We start from the raw sequence: 17,446 nt of genomic DNA on the forward strand, positions 1-17,446 counted from the left end.
TGTTTTTACTAAATAACCTCTATAATCTACCTGTGACAGTATTTTAAATAATGTAACTCAACACGTATTGATGAAGTTAATATTTTATTAAAACGGATATTCCCTCATTTTGCTCATCATTTTATTCACATTAGTTTTTCCATTTCTATACACAAACATGACAAGCTACTAAACCTATTTGCTAGTACACTGAATAGTACGGCTCAGAGCCAGCTCTGGGTATGAGGTGTGTTTATTACTATTGAAAGAAAATATCTAACTTAAGTTCATTTAAAAAAAAGTTAGATAAAACACCTCCACCCACACAATAACTTAACAAGTAAAGAAAGGGTGAATATCACCACACTTGTTCTTATAGGATTAAAAGAAGCAAAGGAGAGAGACTTGCATTTTGTCAGATTATTATGCTGGAATGCAAGAGTAGGACATATGTACAAAGGAGCTGCTCTGGGAGAGGTTATAGCAAGGGGGAAAAAAATAGGCCTTTAAGTATGTGTATCTGAATTCCAGTTGTTCAGACTGTGAAGGTCAGGCTTCACTCTCGCCGCCAGAGCCGCTCTGGTTCTCCTCCTCCTCCATGATGGGCACGATCAGGTTGTCCTTTGACATCAGGCTGTACTTCATTACAAAGCGGGTAAAGCGGTGACACAAAAACGTCTCGTTCTGTAGGTGATATGAAAAAAGAGTGATGTTCATTTTCATATAATAACTGCCTGGGATACAATTACAACTCAAAGAGGAACTTTCCTGGAATTCTCATCTTGTAAACATCATTAAGGGATTACTTTTGCCAAAAAAAAAAAAGTTACAGCAGGAAAGATTTTCTAAAGAATTGCCCAAAAGGTCTACCTACCTTGACCCCAAATGCACAGACTAAGCAATAGTTATATTTATTTGTTTTCACATGGACATGGTTATATGTCCAGGGCAGTATTGCATCCTTAGTTAAATATTGTCTCAAGATGCCCCCTATTGATCAAGCTAAAAAATGCCATTCAAACATGACTTCCTCTAAACCTTCCGAAAACAGCAAGACAGAAAAGTTGAACATGCCAGAAATTATCTGCTGACCTCGTACGTGTCGAATATTTGCCGGTGGTGAAAATAAGCATGGGAGAAGATCCTGTAGATGCGACGACAAACTGAGCCCAGCTTCGCCACTGAGGACTCCTTAATGCTGACGCTGTACAGAGAACACCATGCTCATGAGCACAGCGGTAGTGAGTGAAACACAACACAGACATGTGCAGCCATGAGTCGGGCTTAAAAGTGGTAAAAATAATTTGCATGGCCATGTTGATCTCCAACCTGTTTATCCACATTCCATAATACAAAGAATGGCAGCTTAGAGGAGAAAGCACTCACCGACTAGGGAAATACTTATTGCTGTTGAGGAGGCATGCTGCACCATCCAGAGTGTGCCTGGTGTAGTCAATGGCAGGACACTGAACAGAAGAAAGAGATGTTAAGATGTGATAGACAGCAATCCTGTAGTAGCTGTCTGGTACCATTAGCAGGTTTTACATCTTACATTGTAGCCGTGGATTATCCATGTTTGTTCTCAAGGAGCCAAATCAACACTGAAACAACACTGCATCAAGCTACGTTTACATGGAGAATATTTATTTAATTCAATTAAAATCATTCCGATTGAAGATTACAACTGAACTGTTTACATAGACACTAATCTGATAAAATGTTTATATGTTCCAAGCTTTTAATTAGAATCTAACTTCAGACATGCAGAGTGGTTCTACCAGCTGTGAAGTGTTTAATCTGTTGGAAATATAAGATTAGATTAGATTTTCTATTTAAAAAATGGGGAGCCAATCAATGCCCCATCCTCAGCAAGAGCTCCAGTGAGTGAAACACACAAATAGGAGAGAGTTCCTCTCACAAAGTTTACTAATTGAGAAAGGATGCAAAATTTTCTTTCTAGTCAATTTGTCACCTAATGTTTCTCCTATGTGGGGTAAGCATGCACAGAAAAAAATATATATATTTATTCTGACAAACTGAGAGAAATTATTAATTCAGGGGTTTACACAGCTAACATTTATCTACTGAACGTATTATTAAACTTTTACACCTCCCCTCTTATTCTCACTGAAAATTCATTCCAATCAGTCCGCATTGGGTCAGACTATTTTGAGGTATTTACACAACGTATGTTTGGTATTACAACGTGATTGGTGATCTTATTCTCATTATTAGTGGAATATTAGGGTTTATTTAAATGCATCTTCAGAGAGGTCATGTTTGTCCGGAAAAAAAAAAAATGATTATAAGGCAGCACTTTGATGGTACTGTTGTAAATTAAATTCACTAAAAGCAAAGCCTACTTACTGAATATTCCATGACTACAACAGTGTCCCCATATTTGTGTTTGTTTCCTCCATGTTCTCTGGTTTCTTCCTAAAACTGGCAGTAGGTTGACTGGCTATGCTAAATTGCCCCATTTGTGAATTAGTGTGCAAATATTTTTGTGCATAGTATCCTTTGACAATCTAGCATTCCATCCAGGGTGTATTCGCTGTGGGATCCTCAATATACCTGACTTGAATAAATCAGCTAAGGGTTAATCATTGTTCCTAGTCTCCTCCAATACATTACAGTCCATCTGATTATGGGATATGTAGCACTGAAAAAGCTATATGTATGATGCCTTTAAAAAATTATTTTAAAAATGAATATATACACTGTCCAAAAGTCCATACACTACTTCTGAAGATATTTTAAAACTCAATAAACAAATAACATTACAGAAGAACATTTTCATGCGTGTAAAGAAACAAACATATTACATAACACTCTTTTTAGACGGAAACAAAAAATCTAATGTATGCTCCTTTTTGGAAATCTAAACATAAAATGTTCCCTTTTCTAAAATTATGTCATAATGGTATTGGTATGTGCCCACTGTACCCACTGTCTTTCTGGTGGGCCTGTGTGGCAATGGTGTGGGTGCTTGGGCCAGATCGTTGTTTCTTGCAACTATATTTTATTAGTGTTTTAATTTATATGGGTAGGGAATGATTTGCACATATTAATATAGACATGAAAAACATGTATAACAATTTTTACAAAAAAAAAAAAAATCATATGGCACCTAAGACTTTTGCATAGTACTGCATGCAGCCATTTAAGCATCCATTAGATTTGGACAGCTTTTGTCTTTACAAAAACACCCACTGTAAGTAGCATCTTTGATGTTTCAGACACAATCATAGAGAGATGCTCATTATACCCACTTCTTTTGGAGTCTTGTGGGCAGCACACAGAAAGATCCACTGCTCAGTGGCAGTCATCTGGGTGCACGTGTCTGGGTGGCACTCACTCTGCATGCACAAAGAGAGACAGAGAGACAAATACTCAGTATACAAAGGCACACAACTGGGTCAACATGGGTGGTGCCACTATTTTACCTATTCATGCATCACCTGTGACTGTGCATCAATTTATACAAATATAAACTGGAGATTACCTGAAGTTTTACAGCCAAGCCGTTGAGTTCCAAACAAAATTGCCTGGAAAAAATGTAAACAAAGTCACTTTGAGAAATAAAAAAAGACTACCTTCTCAGTGTTGTTCCAGGTCATTTAAATAAACGTTACCTGAGATGCTCATACTTCCACACTCCTTCATCCTGACCTTCAGGAGGTTCCAAGATCTTCTCTATATTGGAGCAGTCTGAGCGAATGTTCTGCTGAATATACTACGAGAGACAGAAACATTATAACATGTAGCAAGACATAAAGAGCAGTTTATTAAAGCATTTATGTTGGTATATTAATACGATGACATGTGATGCAGTACTGTTACCAGCCTGTGAATTATATTTCTATTACGGAATGCCATACTGTTTTTTTTTCTCTTCATGTTATGTTTACTTTCTGTTTCATTTCCATTATAGCAATTGCAAACTTGTGTTAATTTATTTTCTATTGAAGTTATGAGAAAAACAAATTGTAAGAGCCAAGTTGTGTTGTTATATCAAATGACTCCATACCTTCAAACACAAAGAATTTCCAAGTGAGGTTCAGGAACACCCATTAGTCCATGAAGCATAACCAGGTCCAAGGAGCCTTTCTTTCTTAACTTCTTTATTTATTAGTGCTAATCACAACGCACATTATCAATGTTGTTATTATAACTTAAATAAATTATATTTAGGAATCCATGTAAAGTGCATTAAGATTTACTGTTCAGGAATGGAAAAAATATAACTCTAAAATATATCTTTTAAAAAAAAAAAAAAAAAATAATAGGTCTATTTATGTACATAGATAGATAAATAGATAAATGGATAAATAGATGGATAGATAGAAAGATAGATATAGTTCAATAGTTCATTTACAAAGTGTAAAAATAAATTATTATTGTGCAGTTTTTTTTTATAAATTACTACCTTACACATAATAGGATTTATTAATGAAATGAAATAAAAAATTAGTCATATTGTTGTTCTCGATAATAATAACAGATATATAAATCCCTTTTTTCTATTTGTTCCATGGGAAATTTTGCATGTCCACTTCCGACAAAGTGATGACCCATTGTTCACTTGTTTCCTTTTGTTTCCTCCGCCATTCACAGTTCCCTTTGAACAGTTTCGCTCCCTTTCGGTTTGGAATCAGACTTAACATGGCTGAGTAGCCCTCTTCATAGAGAACTTCAAACCGATCTAAAGGCAGCCATAGTCTGTTACAGTTGGTGTTAAACTTGAGTGTCCTGCACAGAGCCCTGAACTCAACCACTCTAAACAACTCAGTGCCTGATCTCTCTAATGCTCTTTTGACTGAACAAGCACAAATGCCCAGAGTCCAACAATCCAACAATCAAGTGGAAGGCCTTGCCAGCGAAATGGAGGTTATAATAACAGGAAAGTGGGACTCAATCTGGAATAGAACGTTTAACAAGTACAGATACAGTACCAGTCAAAAGTCTTGACATCTTTTAATTCCATGGTTTGATTTAATGATTAATTTTCTACATTCTAGAACAATACTGGAGATTTCACATCTATGAAATAACACAAAAGGAATTAGATAATTAAGTAACAATATCAATCAGCTATTTTAAAACATGAAGGTCACCCTTTCTGGAATAGTTTTTGCAAGAACAGTACTGTCAAGTGCATTTGCAAAACCCATCAAGCCCCATGATGAATCCGGCTCTCATGTAGACCATCCCAGGAAAGCAAAGCAAAACTTACCTCTACTACAAAGAAGTTGTTCATTTAAATTGACCAGCCTCAGAAATCACCAATTAACAGCACCTCAGATTATGATGGCTTTCCAGAGAATGGACAGCAGACTCATCTCAATATCAACTGTTTAAAGGATATTATTGTATATTAAGGATGTTTTAGGCACGTAAAAAGAAAGAAATATCAGGAAAGACCATGAAACTAGAGGGCGTGTCCAAACTGTTGAGTAGTAGTGTATGTGTGATAGTAAGGTGTCCACCATCTGTACAAGCACTCGCTGTCTATACCACTTATCCTTATCCCAAAAACGTTAGGGCACAGAGCAGGGAACACCCTGGACGGGGTGCCAATCCATTGCAGGGCACACTATGGGCAACCCCAATTAGCATAGTCTGCATGGGAGAAAACCGGTGGAATCCCACCAAGCACAGAGAGAACATGCAACAACTCCATGTACACAGACCCAAGGTAGGAATCGAACCCGGACCCTGGAGGTGCAAATTGACAGTACTGAACGCTAAGCAAGCCTGCACAAATGCACAAAGTATCCTGAGTGTGGTAGTCCTTAAAGGCTTAGTTTTGAGCAGCACACACCTGTTGCACTGCCAGAGTGCTGTCCATCTCCTCAAAAGACTCATCAGGCCAGTTGTAGAAGTCCTGGTACAATAAAATAAAATAAAACACACACACAGAGCTTTAGGATTTAATACTGCACATAAAAATGCCTGAGAATTCGAGACACATTAAAAAATCTCTTAAAGGCAAATAAATGAGATAAATAATGTAATATAGTGATTTTCTTGCTTCTGCTTATCCGGGTAACGCTTCTTAAATACGAGCACTAACTGGTGAGGGGGTGAATTAGTCATCAAGCTAATTCACAATTTATAGGCACTAATTAAAAATAATATATATATATATATATATATATATATATATATATATATATATATATATAAAAATCCTAGATCCAGTTCTGCTATAGTCCTAAACATTACATCAACAGAGAACCTGAGATACTGTACTGTTGTTATTATTATTATTTAGCAGGGAAGTGCTGTTTTGAAAATTGCTAAGCTGTTTACCAGTAAGCTACGTGGCTAATAAACAATGTAAGATAAACAGTGGAAGTCTGAAGCGAGTAGTAAACACATCTAAACAAACGAGTAATTAAACACACAACGGTAACAGATAAGAGTGACTGAGCTTTCAGCGCCCATGTCCAGTGATTTGATCAGGCTAGCCTGCTAGCGTTAGCGAGTCGAGCTTCAACTTCAAACCATCTCAAACGAGCCAGCTAGTCGCCCGTATCATTAGCCTTCATCGAGCTTAAATCGTATAACTATTTTCTCAGCAGGTATCTTGGTTGAATCCCCTGTCCGTATGTTGTGTACCTTCGCCTTGGTGCCCGGTCTGTTCCTCCTCAGAACGGTTGTCCCCTCCGCCATGACCATCTCGACCAACTTAATGGCGTGCGCGCGCCCCTAACGGCCGTCTTTGGTATTGCTACTACTACACTGGAGCGACGGTGGAATTATCGAGCGGTGACTGAAACGTCCTGTAAAATGGCGTCGAAATTCATTTTCTTTTCCTTTTTTTTTTTTTTTTAAATCTGTGCTATGGACTACAGTGCTCATAAGCCAACAAAAGTAACGCCCTTATCTTAAAGTTCTATATAAAGATGCATGTTTTCTATGATTGCTTCGGCCGCTGGACTTCTCAGGGACACTGGTGTTATGATAATACTTATACGAAGGACAGAGCACTTCAGTGACTGAAGTTCTCAAGAACACTGTCATGATCATAAAACCAGGGTGAAATAACTTAGTTTGTAATATCATCCATTATCATGCTGAAAGCATTCATTAGTAGATGTGTACATTGTGGTTATGAAGGGATGCACATGATCAGCAGCATTACTCTTAACAGCTTGTGGCATTCAAATGATGATTGATTTGTATTAATCTGCACAAAAATTGCTAAGAAACCATTCCCCATACCATTACAACATATCTACCAGCCTGGACTGTTGACACAAAGCAAGTTGGGTCCATGCATGAATTTCTGACCCTAGTATCTGTGTCTTCAACAGACATGGCTATGTTCAGCTGTCCAATCATGGCATGTCCAAAAGGACCAGTTCAACCCTTATATTTACCAATGATCTGTATTGACATGATTTTATGCTCATCACTGCTGCCACATAAAATAATTTGCTAATTAAATTATGTATACTGTATTTTCTGTACTTGTGTTTGTAATACTACTGTATTTGTTTATTGTCCATTATTTGAACTTCCAAGTAGAAAATGATGCTAAGAAAATTATAGGGTGTGCTGCAACTGGAAACTATGTCATCACATCATCCTGTTATTAGTTACCTGAAATATATCAAGTCCAGGGCATAGTGAACATAGCTTTTATTTAAAAGCTTTATATCAAATAGAACGTACTGTATTTGAAAGAATATTCAAAAACAAGGCATCAAGATTCCCCAAAATTCACTTTATTAATATAACAAAGTATGATCGTAATTATTTACAACATAGAAAAGAAACAAAAAAAAAATGGAAAAAAGCAACCACTTCTTGGGGATCACAAGTGTGGTTATTATGGACACTACAACAGATTACTCAACATATTTTCCTAGAATGTCTGCATCCCGGAACAGAAAATAGTCCTAGAATTGAAAATATCGCAATTGTTAGAAAAGGTTTTGTTAATGTTTTTACAATTAAAGTATTATAAATTTATCACAACATAAAAATACAAATACCTTATCATCAAGAACCACCTTCGTGCCTCCGTATTCTGGTAGTAGAACCTTCTCGCCAACTGTCACACTGACCGGCGTTACAGCTCCATTCTGACAGAAAAAGCAATAAATGTGATTTAAAAAAATTTTACATTATAAAAAAGGACGTACAAGAAATCATATGATAATTTGATGATAAACACCTTGTTAGTGGTTCCAGGTCCCACAGCCACCACTGTAGCTTGCAGCACTTTGCCTTGGGATTTTTCTGGAATCATGATGCCTCCTTTCGTGACGGTCTCTGCTGAGAACCGCTCCACCAACACTCGGTCGAACATGGGGAGAAATTTACGGAAAGCCCTCGCCTATAGAGGAGAAAATGATGATAACCGGATGAGAAATACATTTTGCCAGACAACATAAAACAACAATCTTCACATCCACATAAGCTCCAGTAGAGGGCGCTAAAGACTGTACTTTATTCATTCACTCATTCAATCATCTTTAATAATGGCTTCATCCTGGTCAGGGTCCCCATAAATCCAGAGCCTGTCTCAGCAACACTGAATACCCACTGGATGAGATGTCAGTCCATTACTGGGTGCTAAACAAAATTAACAGATCAACATCGAACCAAGGACACTGAAGCTTTTAAGGAAGTGTTTCGCACTGTCACTTTCTTTCTGTAAATGATTATTAACAGAGGATTTTCTTTGTGTTATTGAAGAACTACATTGTTTTTGAAATCAATATGATTTATAGCGCTCAGTCATTTTACTGAATATCTTGGAGGCTCAGTGGTAGGTGTTTCGCCTGCCATGCGGAAGGCCCAGGTTCGATTCCCAGCCAGTGCCCAAACCCCAGCCAGTGCCCAAACCTCAGCCACTGGATGCAGTGCCGGTTCCAAGACCAGATAAAATGGGAGGGTTGCGTCAGAAAGGGCATCCGGCGTAAAACCTGTGCCAAGTTGTAGTGCGGACTGGGTATTCCGCTGTGGCGACCCCTTGCCGGGAGCAGCCGAAAGACTAACACGACCAACAACATGGATCACAAACTGCTTACTCTACTAAACCTTAACATATTAAAAAAAAACTTAAGGAATTAAACTGCCACTGAAAAAAAAAAAAATCTGCAACACCAGCTGCATACTAATGTGGTCGTGTCCTTGAGTGAAGGTCATGTGTGAGAAAGGGGAGGATCAAGGACAGTACCTTGGAGGGGGTGTTAAAGGGTTAAGGGGGGAGGGACAGAATTTGGAGGCTCTGTAAATGTTTACCAATTTGCCGAAGGACAAAGGACACCAAGATAATCCTTTAAAGCTGAAGCAGACAAGAGAAATATCTGGAAAGAACCAGATGGAGAGAGGAAGAGGACAAGCAAATTGCCTCAACATTTACATTTTGTTGTATAACGTTATCCTCTCCCTCATTGTATGTGGCCTTAATATTCTTCTACAACTTGTTGCTTGTATAATCTGTGAACTGCTGTAATGCTACAATTTCCCATTGGAATTAACTATCTACCCTATCTATCTATCCAGCTTTTTTGGGAATAGATCAGGAAGTCTACTGTAATAGAAGCTCCACAAAAATCTAAACTCCTTCTTGACTGGTAAAGTCTGAACAAATAAGAAACTCAAATAAGAGTTTGGGTAAAACGTTAGAGTATAAACTAGCAAACAAGGGGTTTATGGTGGATTATAAAAAAAATTCCATGCTTCATGTTCACTACATGAGCCGTGCATGGATGGACGACGCACAAAGAATCCATGATGAATCCTTACCTATTTTTTACTTGCGAAAGCTCAACCTAAAGCAAATGCTGCGTTAAAAATATTAAACTTTGTTTTACTGAACTATTTTATATTAAGTACGAAAAAAATATGAAATATAGATTACTGATTTATTGGAATTTGCCATTTATTTATATATTGCCGAAGTTGTCTTGGAAATAAAAATCAGCTCACGTGCGACGCGACAGGAAATAACCCGGAAGTGAATACAGACAGAGCACGCATATGTCTGATCTGTCAGTTGCGTATATCCATCGATCTAGCTATCAAACAGACTGTTGAATATCGTGCCTGTCTTTAAACGTTATAAAAATGAACACTTGCTGACCACGTGACGGCCGATCAACGTACGTGCACGGACAGGCAACGAACTTTTATTTTTTTAATAATAAACTTTTCGGCTCATTCATGTCACAGGAGTGCCAGCTCGCGCGCCGCAAGTTATCTGTAGAGCATTTTTTGAAATCAAGGTGGTTATGCCGGTGCTAATCCATCACACTCATGTGAAGCAGGAAAATCGCCTGATTCTCTACGGAAAAGCCTAGTACCTCCAAATATCTGAATATAATATGACGCATAACACGATTCCATTTAAAGAATCTTCCTAATTATCATCAGATCCTGGTGACTGCATGATGACCTTGCCGGGTAAATCATCATTACAGGACTAATTTGCCGAATTGATAGAGGAGTAAAAAAAAAAAAAAAGAGAGAGAGAGAGAGATTATCATCAGGTATTCGATTTTGTATTATTGCTGAAATAATCATATCATTAGTAATCTTACCATGTCTGCAGATGATCTGTAGCAGCTCTAGGTCCTGTCTGTGTGTGAAAGAGCAGGGAAAAGCGAGTGGTGAAGGAGAGAATTCAGAGCCCCACGTGAAGAAAGCTCTAGAAGCTCAGCGCGCATGCGCGAACGTGCACGTTGCCTGAACAAAATGTTGTAGGATTTCTCTAATACTACAAAACAATCTAATAAACGTATGCAGGCTGTATTTGTATTGTATATTCTATATGAATAATTATTTTATGCAATGTTGAAGACATTTTTTATTTCATTGTGAGCACCATGCACAGCAATTACTCAATGTCAACCCCTGACCTCGCTTTTTTTTTCTCCAATAGCATCGCGAAATTTCTGGAAAAGTCAAGCCCCGGAACGAGCATAAATATACATTTTAACATTTTTCTGCAATTTAAGGGCTTATATCTGTGCACCACATGTTTTTATTTCGAAAAGAAACACATAACAGGATATATACAGGAGTACATTTTGCTAATAAACGCATTAAAAAGTGTTAATTATTAGCAATTTATGTTATTCAGGTTTCGGGCGGGCCGGTTTGTTACCCGGATGTAGAAGCCCATGTGCGTTACTTGAGTTGCAGCAGGAGCACAGTCCTTGCGTTAGACCTTTCTCGCTCGCTCTCGTCTTCGGTTCCAGTCTTTGCTTAAGTAAGTTTCATCAAATTAATATTATAATTATATCTTTTATATGCAAGTGAATATAAATAGTACATATTCTATATAAGGATTATATTATTTGCTGAATAATTCGTTCTACAAGCATTTAATGATTTGATAAGCAAAAGTTAAATTAAGATCGTGATGTTAAACAGACATTAAATTACACAACCCTGTTTAAATAGTTGTTAGTAATGGTTCTATATTAATTTGTGCTGGATGATCACGAAATGTCAATGTCTCACACCGGCTTAGATAACAAGGATTAGCAAGATAAATAACTGACCAAGGTTAGAAATTAACACTAGTTTACAGCCAGGCTTCAATCTAGAAAATATCAGATGCTGAATTGTGTGGTGTTTTTATTTTTATTTTTAATGAATAAAACCTTTTTGATAATGAAAAATGTAACTTGTAGCCAAATGCATGATTAGATCATCTGCCTTCCCTGTCTAATTTGTATGCTAACTATTTTACATTGCATGAACGTTTATTTTTTCTTGCAAAACCCTATATATGTTTAAAAAAAAAATCCTCAATCAGAGTCCGGAGACTCGAACCCACAACCTTCCGGTCACTACTGCACCATCTTGCCTTTCAGTGTTAAAGTGTAAACCATTAATGTCGGCTAGCTAGAAAATGCTACGGGTGGTATGCTGTTATAGCCTCATGATTTCATACTACACCATCTTTAATATGTAATTTAACGGTTTTGTGAGCTGGTCATGTTGCCGGTGTGTGTGAGACGGCATTTCCGGACGTGTTGCCATGAGGACGTTGAGCTTGACCTTGTGACGCATGACCCGAGCACACGTGGGCTAGACTGAGCCTGATGAAAGACCCACACTATAGTTTTCAGCAAGGCACGGTGTATATATAGTAGCGAGACTAATATATATGAGAGTTAAAGGCGCGTTTAACTGGTTAATTTAAATTATTTAATGTGTGAGCTTAATGAAATGTGGTTGGCTAGAACGTTAATGCCTGTAGGAGGAAAAAGCGAAAAGTACTGCAGTTCACTAAAGTACCAGTAGGGGCGCTAGTTAACATCTGCCTCGTGTCGTCATGTGCCTTTAATTTCAGTTCACCGTGGATGATTTTCGAATTTTCCAGATTGTCCAAAGACCTGTAGATTAGACTGATTGGCATTCCCGAATTACCCGTAGTGTGAGTTAAGCTTGTTGGTTAAGGTGTTGAACTACTGATTGGAGGATCCCAGGTTCAAAACCAAGCTGCCCTTGTGTAAGGCCCTTCTTCTTGGATCAATAATGAGGTAAAATGTAAGTCACATCCGCCAGATGCTGGAAATGTAATGTAACAACCTTATGGTTACCTAGGATCAGAGACTGTGAGGTGGTGATTCCCTATGCTTGTATGTTGATCCTGGACTTTTTGCCTCACTGGTGACTGTGAGGCGAGGTAAACTGTGATGTCATACTCTGATCGTGTCTCAGTTGTTCCTTGTTCAATGACTTCAGCTCCACCATTTAACATATTTTAGCTTCACAATTGCAATTTTCTGCATCTGAGTGTTCAAATGTACTTTTAACACAGAGCAACCTACATTTCACCTCGTGGTATATTTGAGCAGTTTAGGGGCTCAACATTGGCATCAACCTTATTAGTATTCCAATGCCTGGACTGCTGACCTACCCTTGACCCTCCTTAAAAGAAAAAACAAAAACTTCCCAATAGTGTTGACTGATGTGATGCTACGTCTCATTAGTAACCCAGTGTGAGGATATATCTAATGATCGAAACTGGATAATGAAGTCTGGGTAAGAGCGTCTGCCAAATGCTTAAATGTAAATATTTGGATTCAGTGACTGAAGATCTCAAGAACACAGAAATTGCTGCCATGATCATGAAACCAGTATGAGATCAGATAAGATCGATAATGAGTGTATAAAGGATAAGCAGTAGAGACAATGAATAAATGAAAACACAAAGATCTAATGAGATTTGTTTTTTTTAGAGATGCTGCGCTTGCCCAGTTTGATGAGGCAGATGAGGCCAGTGTGCAGGGCTCTAGCACCACACCTCACCCGTGCCTATGCCAAGGATGTAAAGTTTGGAGCAGATGCCCGGGCGCTCATGCTCCAGGGAGTGGACCTGTTGGCAGATGCCGTGGCTGTCACTATGGGACCAAAGGTTTGTTTGTGGTTCGTCTCTTTGACATTTATTTAAAAGTATAAATTTCAGCATTTGTTCTTTATGCTGAATGCAAAAACCCTGAATGTTTTTTTTTTTTTTTTTTTTTTTTTTTTATTAATGCATCAGATCTGATATTACATGCTGAAATTATTTTCTTCTTTAGTATAATGATTATTCTGGGCTGATTCTAATCGACTACTAACTTCATATAAGCACACTGAAAAGTAAAGTCAGCTTGATCTACCAAAAGTTACCAATTCATTGGTTCTATTTATCTTTTATGTTGATTTGTTGCCAGAAGATCCTTAATTTATATATAATGTCTTCATCATTCATTAGGGTCGCACAGTTATCATTGAGCAGAGCTGGGGCAGCCCAAAGGTCACCAAAGATGGAGTAACAGTTGCCAAGAGCATTGAACTGAAGGACAAGTACAAGAACATCGGGGCCAAGCTGGTACAGGATGTGGCTAATAACACAAACGAGGAGGCAGGTGACGGAACGACCACCGCCACTGTACTGGCACGTGCCATTGCCAAGGAGGGCTTCGACACCATCAGCAAAGGCGCCAACCCCGTAGAGATCCGCAGAGGAGTCATGCTCGCTGTGGAAACTGTCATCAACGAGCTGAAGAAGCTGTCCAAACCAGTCACTACACCTGAGGAAATTGCTCAGGTAAGAATTTATATCTGTTAAACGATCAAGGAAAGAGATTGTGTTCTGTATTGAGCACGATTAATATTTCGTCTGTTGACTGTAAAATATTCATGTTCACAGGTGGCCACCATTTCTGCCAACGGAGACACTGAAGTTGGTGCGATCATCTCCAACGCCATGAAGAAAGTGGGACGTAAAGGAGTTATCACCGTAAAGGTATGCACTTCCCTTGCTTGCTTAAGATAACTACTTTTAAATGTGGTGAACATTTCCCTGATCTGTGACGCTTCTACGCGATCTAGGATGGCAAAACCCTGCATGATGAGCTGGAGATCATTGAAGGCATGAAATTTGACCGTGGCTACATCTCCCCGTACTTTATCAACACAGCTAAAGGTCAGCAAAAACATAGTGAAGTCAGCAAAGAAGCAGACCTGGTGTAATTATTCTCAAACACTCCTTCACTCAGTATCTACTGTGTGCTCTCTGTAGGTCAGAAATGCGAGTTCCAGGATGCCTATGTGCTGCTGAGCGAGAAGAAGATCTCAAGCGTCCAAAGCATCGTTCCAGCCCTGGAGATTGCTAACCAGCATCGGAAACCCCTGGTCATTGTGGCGGAGGATGTGGACGGAGAGGCCCTAAGCACTCTCGTGCTCAACAGGTTTGTCATTTTAACGTACAAGTAATAATAGAATCTTATTTTAAATACAGATCATTGTGAATACTTTTTTAAATTTCCATTCATGTTTCTAAAACTGCTCTGTTAATTAGAACATCCAGGCTATAACGTGTATTTAACTCCTCCAGGTTGAAGGTTGGACTGCAGGTTGTGGCAGTAAAGGCCCCAGGTTTCGGAGACAACAGAAAGAACCAGCTAAAAGACATGGCAATTGCTACTGGAGGAACGGTATGTGTTTCTAATCTAAGGCATCTTCATGTTTCTGGAATAAAGTTAGTTTCTAAACAGATGTATAATATAAGCTTGTTTGTTCACTCAGGTGTTCGGAGACGAGGCTGTCGGCTTGGCTGTCGAAGACATACAGGCGCACGATTTCGGCCGCGTTGGCGAGGTGGTCGTGACCAAGGACGACACCATGCTGCTAAAGGGCCGCGGTGACCCATCTGCCGTCGAGAAGCGTGCAGCTGAGATTGCCGAGCAGCTGGAGACCACCACCAGCGATTACGAGAAGGAGAAACTCAACGAGCGCCTGGCCAAGCTCTCTGACGGAGTGGCTGTACTCAAGGTGAGAACTTTTCTTCTCCCCCCTATTTAGTTGTAACAGCTTTGAGGTTAAAGAGTGATAGGTTTTTTTTATATGCTCTATTGTAGGTTGGTGGAACGAGTGACGTGGAGGTGAACGAGAAGAAGGACAGAGTAACTGACGCCCTGAACGCCACTAGGGCGGCTGTCGAAGAGGGCATTGTTCTCGGAGGTGGCTGTGCTCTCCTGCGTTGCATCCCTGTCCTGGACACCATAAAACCTGTCAATGATGACCAGAAGATCGGTAAGTCTCCTTAATGGGGGAAAAAATTGATCGGAATTTATCATTGTAGTGTTTTGGGTGTGATTGAAACAAATACAAACGAATTTAATTTTTTTAAGGTATCGACATCATCCGTAGAGCACTGCGTATTCCTGCCATGACCATTGCTAAGAATGCAGGAGTAGAGGGTTCTCTGGTGGTGGAAAAAATCCTTCAGAGCGGAAATGAGGTCGGCTATGATGCCCTTAACAACGAGTACGTCGACATGGTGGAAAAAGGAATTATTGACCCTACAAAGGTGTGTTTTATGAGTCTTAACTGTTGTTTTTGAACACAAAAAGAAAATTGACATCTCTGGTGCCCTCTGCTGTGAGGTAAAAATACTGCAGATGCGTTAACAGTCTCTCTGGCTCCCCCTGCAGGTGGTAAGGACAGCACTGCTGGACGCTGCTGGTGTCGCATCTCTGCTCTCGACAGTGGAGGCTGTGGTTGTAGAGCTTCCTAAGGAGGAGAAGGAAATGCCAGGAGGCATGGGTGGTATGGGTGGAATGGGAGGCATGGGTGGTATGGGATTCTAAGTTTCACTACCAGGCGTGCCATACAGACTTTAAGGTAGGGAGAGTGAGGGCAGGGTGCACAGATTGACCCTTTCCTCGCACTCTCTCACCTGCCCAGGGGTGTGACAATGCAGAAGAAATGACCCACATTCTTCTAAAATCATAGTCTGATCTCTCCACTCGGGGCTGAAGCTGACCTGACCCGACCCTGTTGCTCAGAAGACAAGCGTTAAATGACCAGACTCATGTGATCGATCAGTCCATACTCAACATGCTCAGTTTGAATGCTCACAATGGAATGAATGAATGAATTGTTCACATGGAAAAGCAAGAATACGTGTTTAATCTGTTTTTTTTTGTTTGTTTTTTTTCATATTGGAGAACTTGTTGCTAACTGGAAATATATTTTGTGTAAAAGCTTCAGAAACAATACACAAGGGTTGAAATCTGCCTTTTAATGGAGAGCCAAGGTGTTAAGATAAACTTGAGCCGTATGTCAGCAAATTCCTTTTTTTTTTGTTGTTGTCCAAATTATGTATGTCATGTTTACACCTGTCCTAAACATTCACTTGTTGTTCAAGATAATTAAAAGTATCTCACTCAAGATGTGCATGCTTGGGACTGTTCCTGATACAAAAATACTACTATAAATGCTGCAATGTTAAAATGCCCTCTTTGTGTAGAATACCAGGAAATCGAGCTGAAAGTGTCGAGTGTTAGGCCTACATTTTGTATCACTTGTCTTTGTCTGATGAGTTTGTTAGAGGTTTGGTGTCTCTTCAGCCAGGAATGGAGCCTTTGGAAATAGATTTATTATAAACATGTTGGACAGCAGTGTTAAAGAAGCCTGTACTGGAGCATGTCCTCCACAGTATCTCCAGTAAGGGTACTAAGACTGCTATTCAGCATAGAATAACATTCATAGTGAGTAATTAATTCTCCCAGCATTTTATTTTTTCTCAGTTAAATAGTTACTTTACAGATGTGACTGTAATCAGATGTTTTTGTACAACAGCTAGTAATTGTGCTTTTTTTTATTTAATAAAACATGATGTTCAAAAAAAAACAAAAAACTGGAGTGTTCAAAATATGATTTGCCCTCTTAATGAACACTTGTCTGTCAACCTTCAGAGGGCGCTGTCTGTGTAAATAAACAGAAAGGCAGGCATTGCTTGTTACAGGTAGTTTGGCCCTTTTCAGGTTTCTTAAAGTGAGTTACAATAGTCAACCTCTGTGTAAGTCATGAATTATACCTTTATCTATTGACCATTCAAATAACATCAAGTTTTTGTTTTAAAACAAGCAAATTTTTTGTTTATCAGAAAAGAAAAACTCTAGGACATTTATAAAACAAATAACTGGAGTTAGATTTT

General features: G+C 38.9%; 2 protein-coding genes across 4 annotated transcripts; one reads left to right on the forward strand and one right to left on the reverse strand.

Moving 5' to 3' along the window:
* Positions 1–71: 71 nt before the first annotated feature.
* Positions 72–10,674, reverse strand: LOC128524320 (MOB-like protein phocein). 3 transcript variants are annotated; one of them, XM_053496838.1, is made up of 9 exons: positions 10,542–10,674; positions 8,168–8,329; positions 5,804–5,866; positions 3,615–3,715; positions 3,485–3,527; positions 3,252–3,338; positions 1,366–1,445; positions 1,072–1,183; positions 72–663 (listed from the first exon to the last, which is right to left on the reverse strand). In XM_053496838.1, the coding sequence occupies exons 1-9, from the start codon at positions 10,542–10,544 to the stop codon at positions 529–531; spliced, it is 786 nt and encodes a 261-aa protein (XP_053352813.1). In that variant the 5' UTR covers positions 10,545–10,674; the 3' UTR covers positions 72–528. The 3 variants fall into 3 exon arrangements, with proteins under 3 accessions (XP_053352813.1, XP_053352811.1, XP_053352812.1); XM_053496836.1 differs by lacking the exons at positions 8,168–8,329; positions 10,542–10,674 and adding an exon at positions 6,604–6,737; XM_053496837.1 differs by lacking the exons at positions 72–663; positions 1,072–1,183; positions 1,366–1,445; ... (2 more) ...; positions 3,615–3,715; positions 5,804–5,866 and adding exons at positions 7,694–7,889; positions 7,986–8,075.
* A 395-nt stretch (positions 10,675–11,069) lies between these two features.
* hspd1 (heat shock 60 protein 1) lies at positions 11,070–16,677 on the forward strand. The gene is made up of 11 exons (XM_053496833.1): positions 11,070–11,212; positions 13,197–13,372; positions 13,715–14,050; positions 14,153–14,248; positions 14,335–14,428; positions 14,525–14,693; positions 14,840–14,939; positions 15,031–15,276; positions 15,363–15,537; positions 15,636–15,814; positions 15,939–16,677. The coding sequence occupies exons 2-11, from the start codon at positions 13,199–13,201 to the stop codon at positions 16,092–16,094; spliced, it is 1,725 nt and encodes a 574-aa protein (XP_053352808.1). The 5' UTR covers positions 11,070–11,212; positions 13,197–13,198; the 3' UTR covers positions 16,095–16,677.
* The last annotated feature ends 769 nt before the right edge of the window (positions 16,678–17,446 follow it).

This window comes from Clarias gariepinus, chromosome 5 (assembly GCF_024256425.1).
Source record: "Clarias gariepinus isolate MV-2021 ecotype Netherlands chromosome 5, CGAR_prim_01v2, whole genome shotgun sequence".
NCBI classification, from domain to species: domain Eukaryota; kingdom Metazoa; phylum Chordata; class Actinopteri; order Siluriformes; family Clariidae; genus Clarias; species Clarias gariepinus.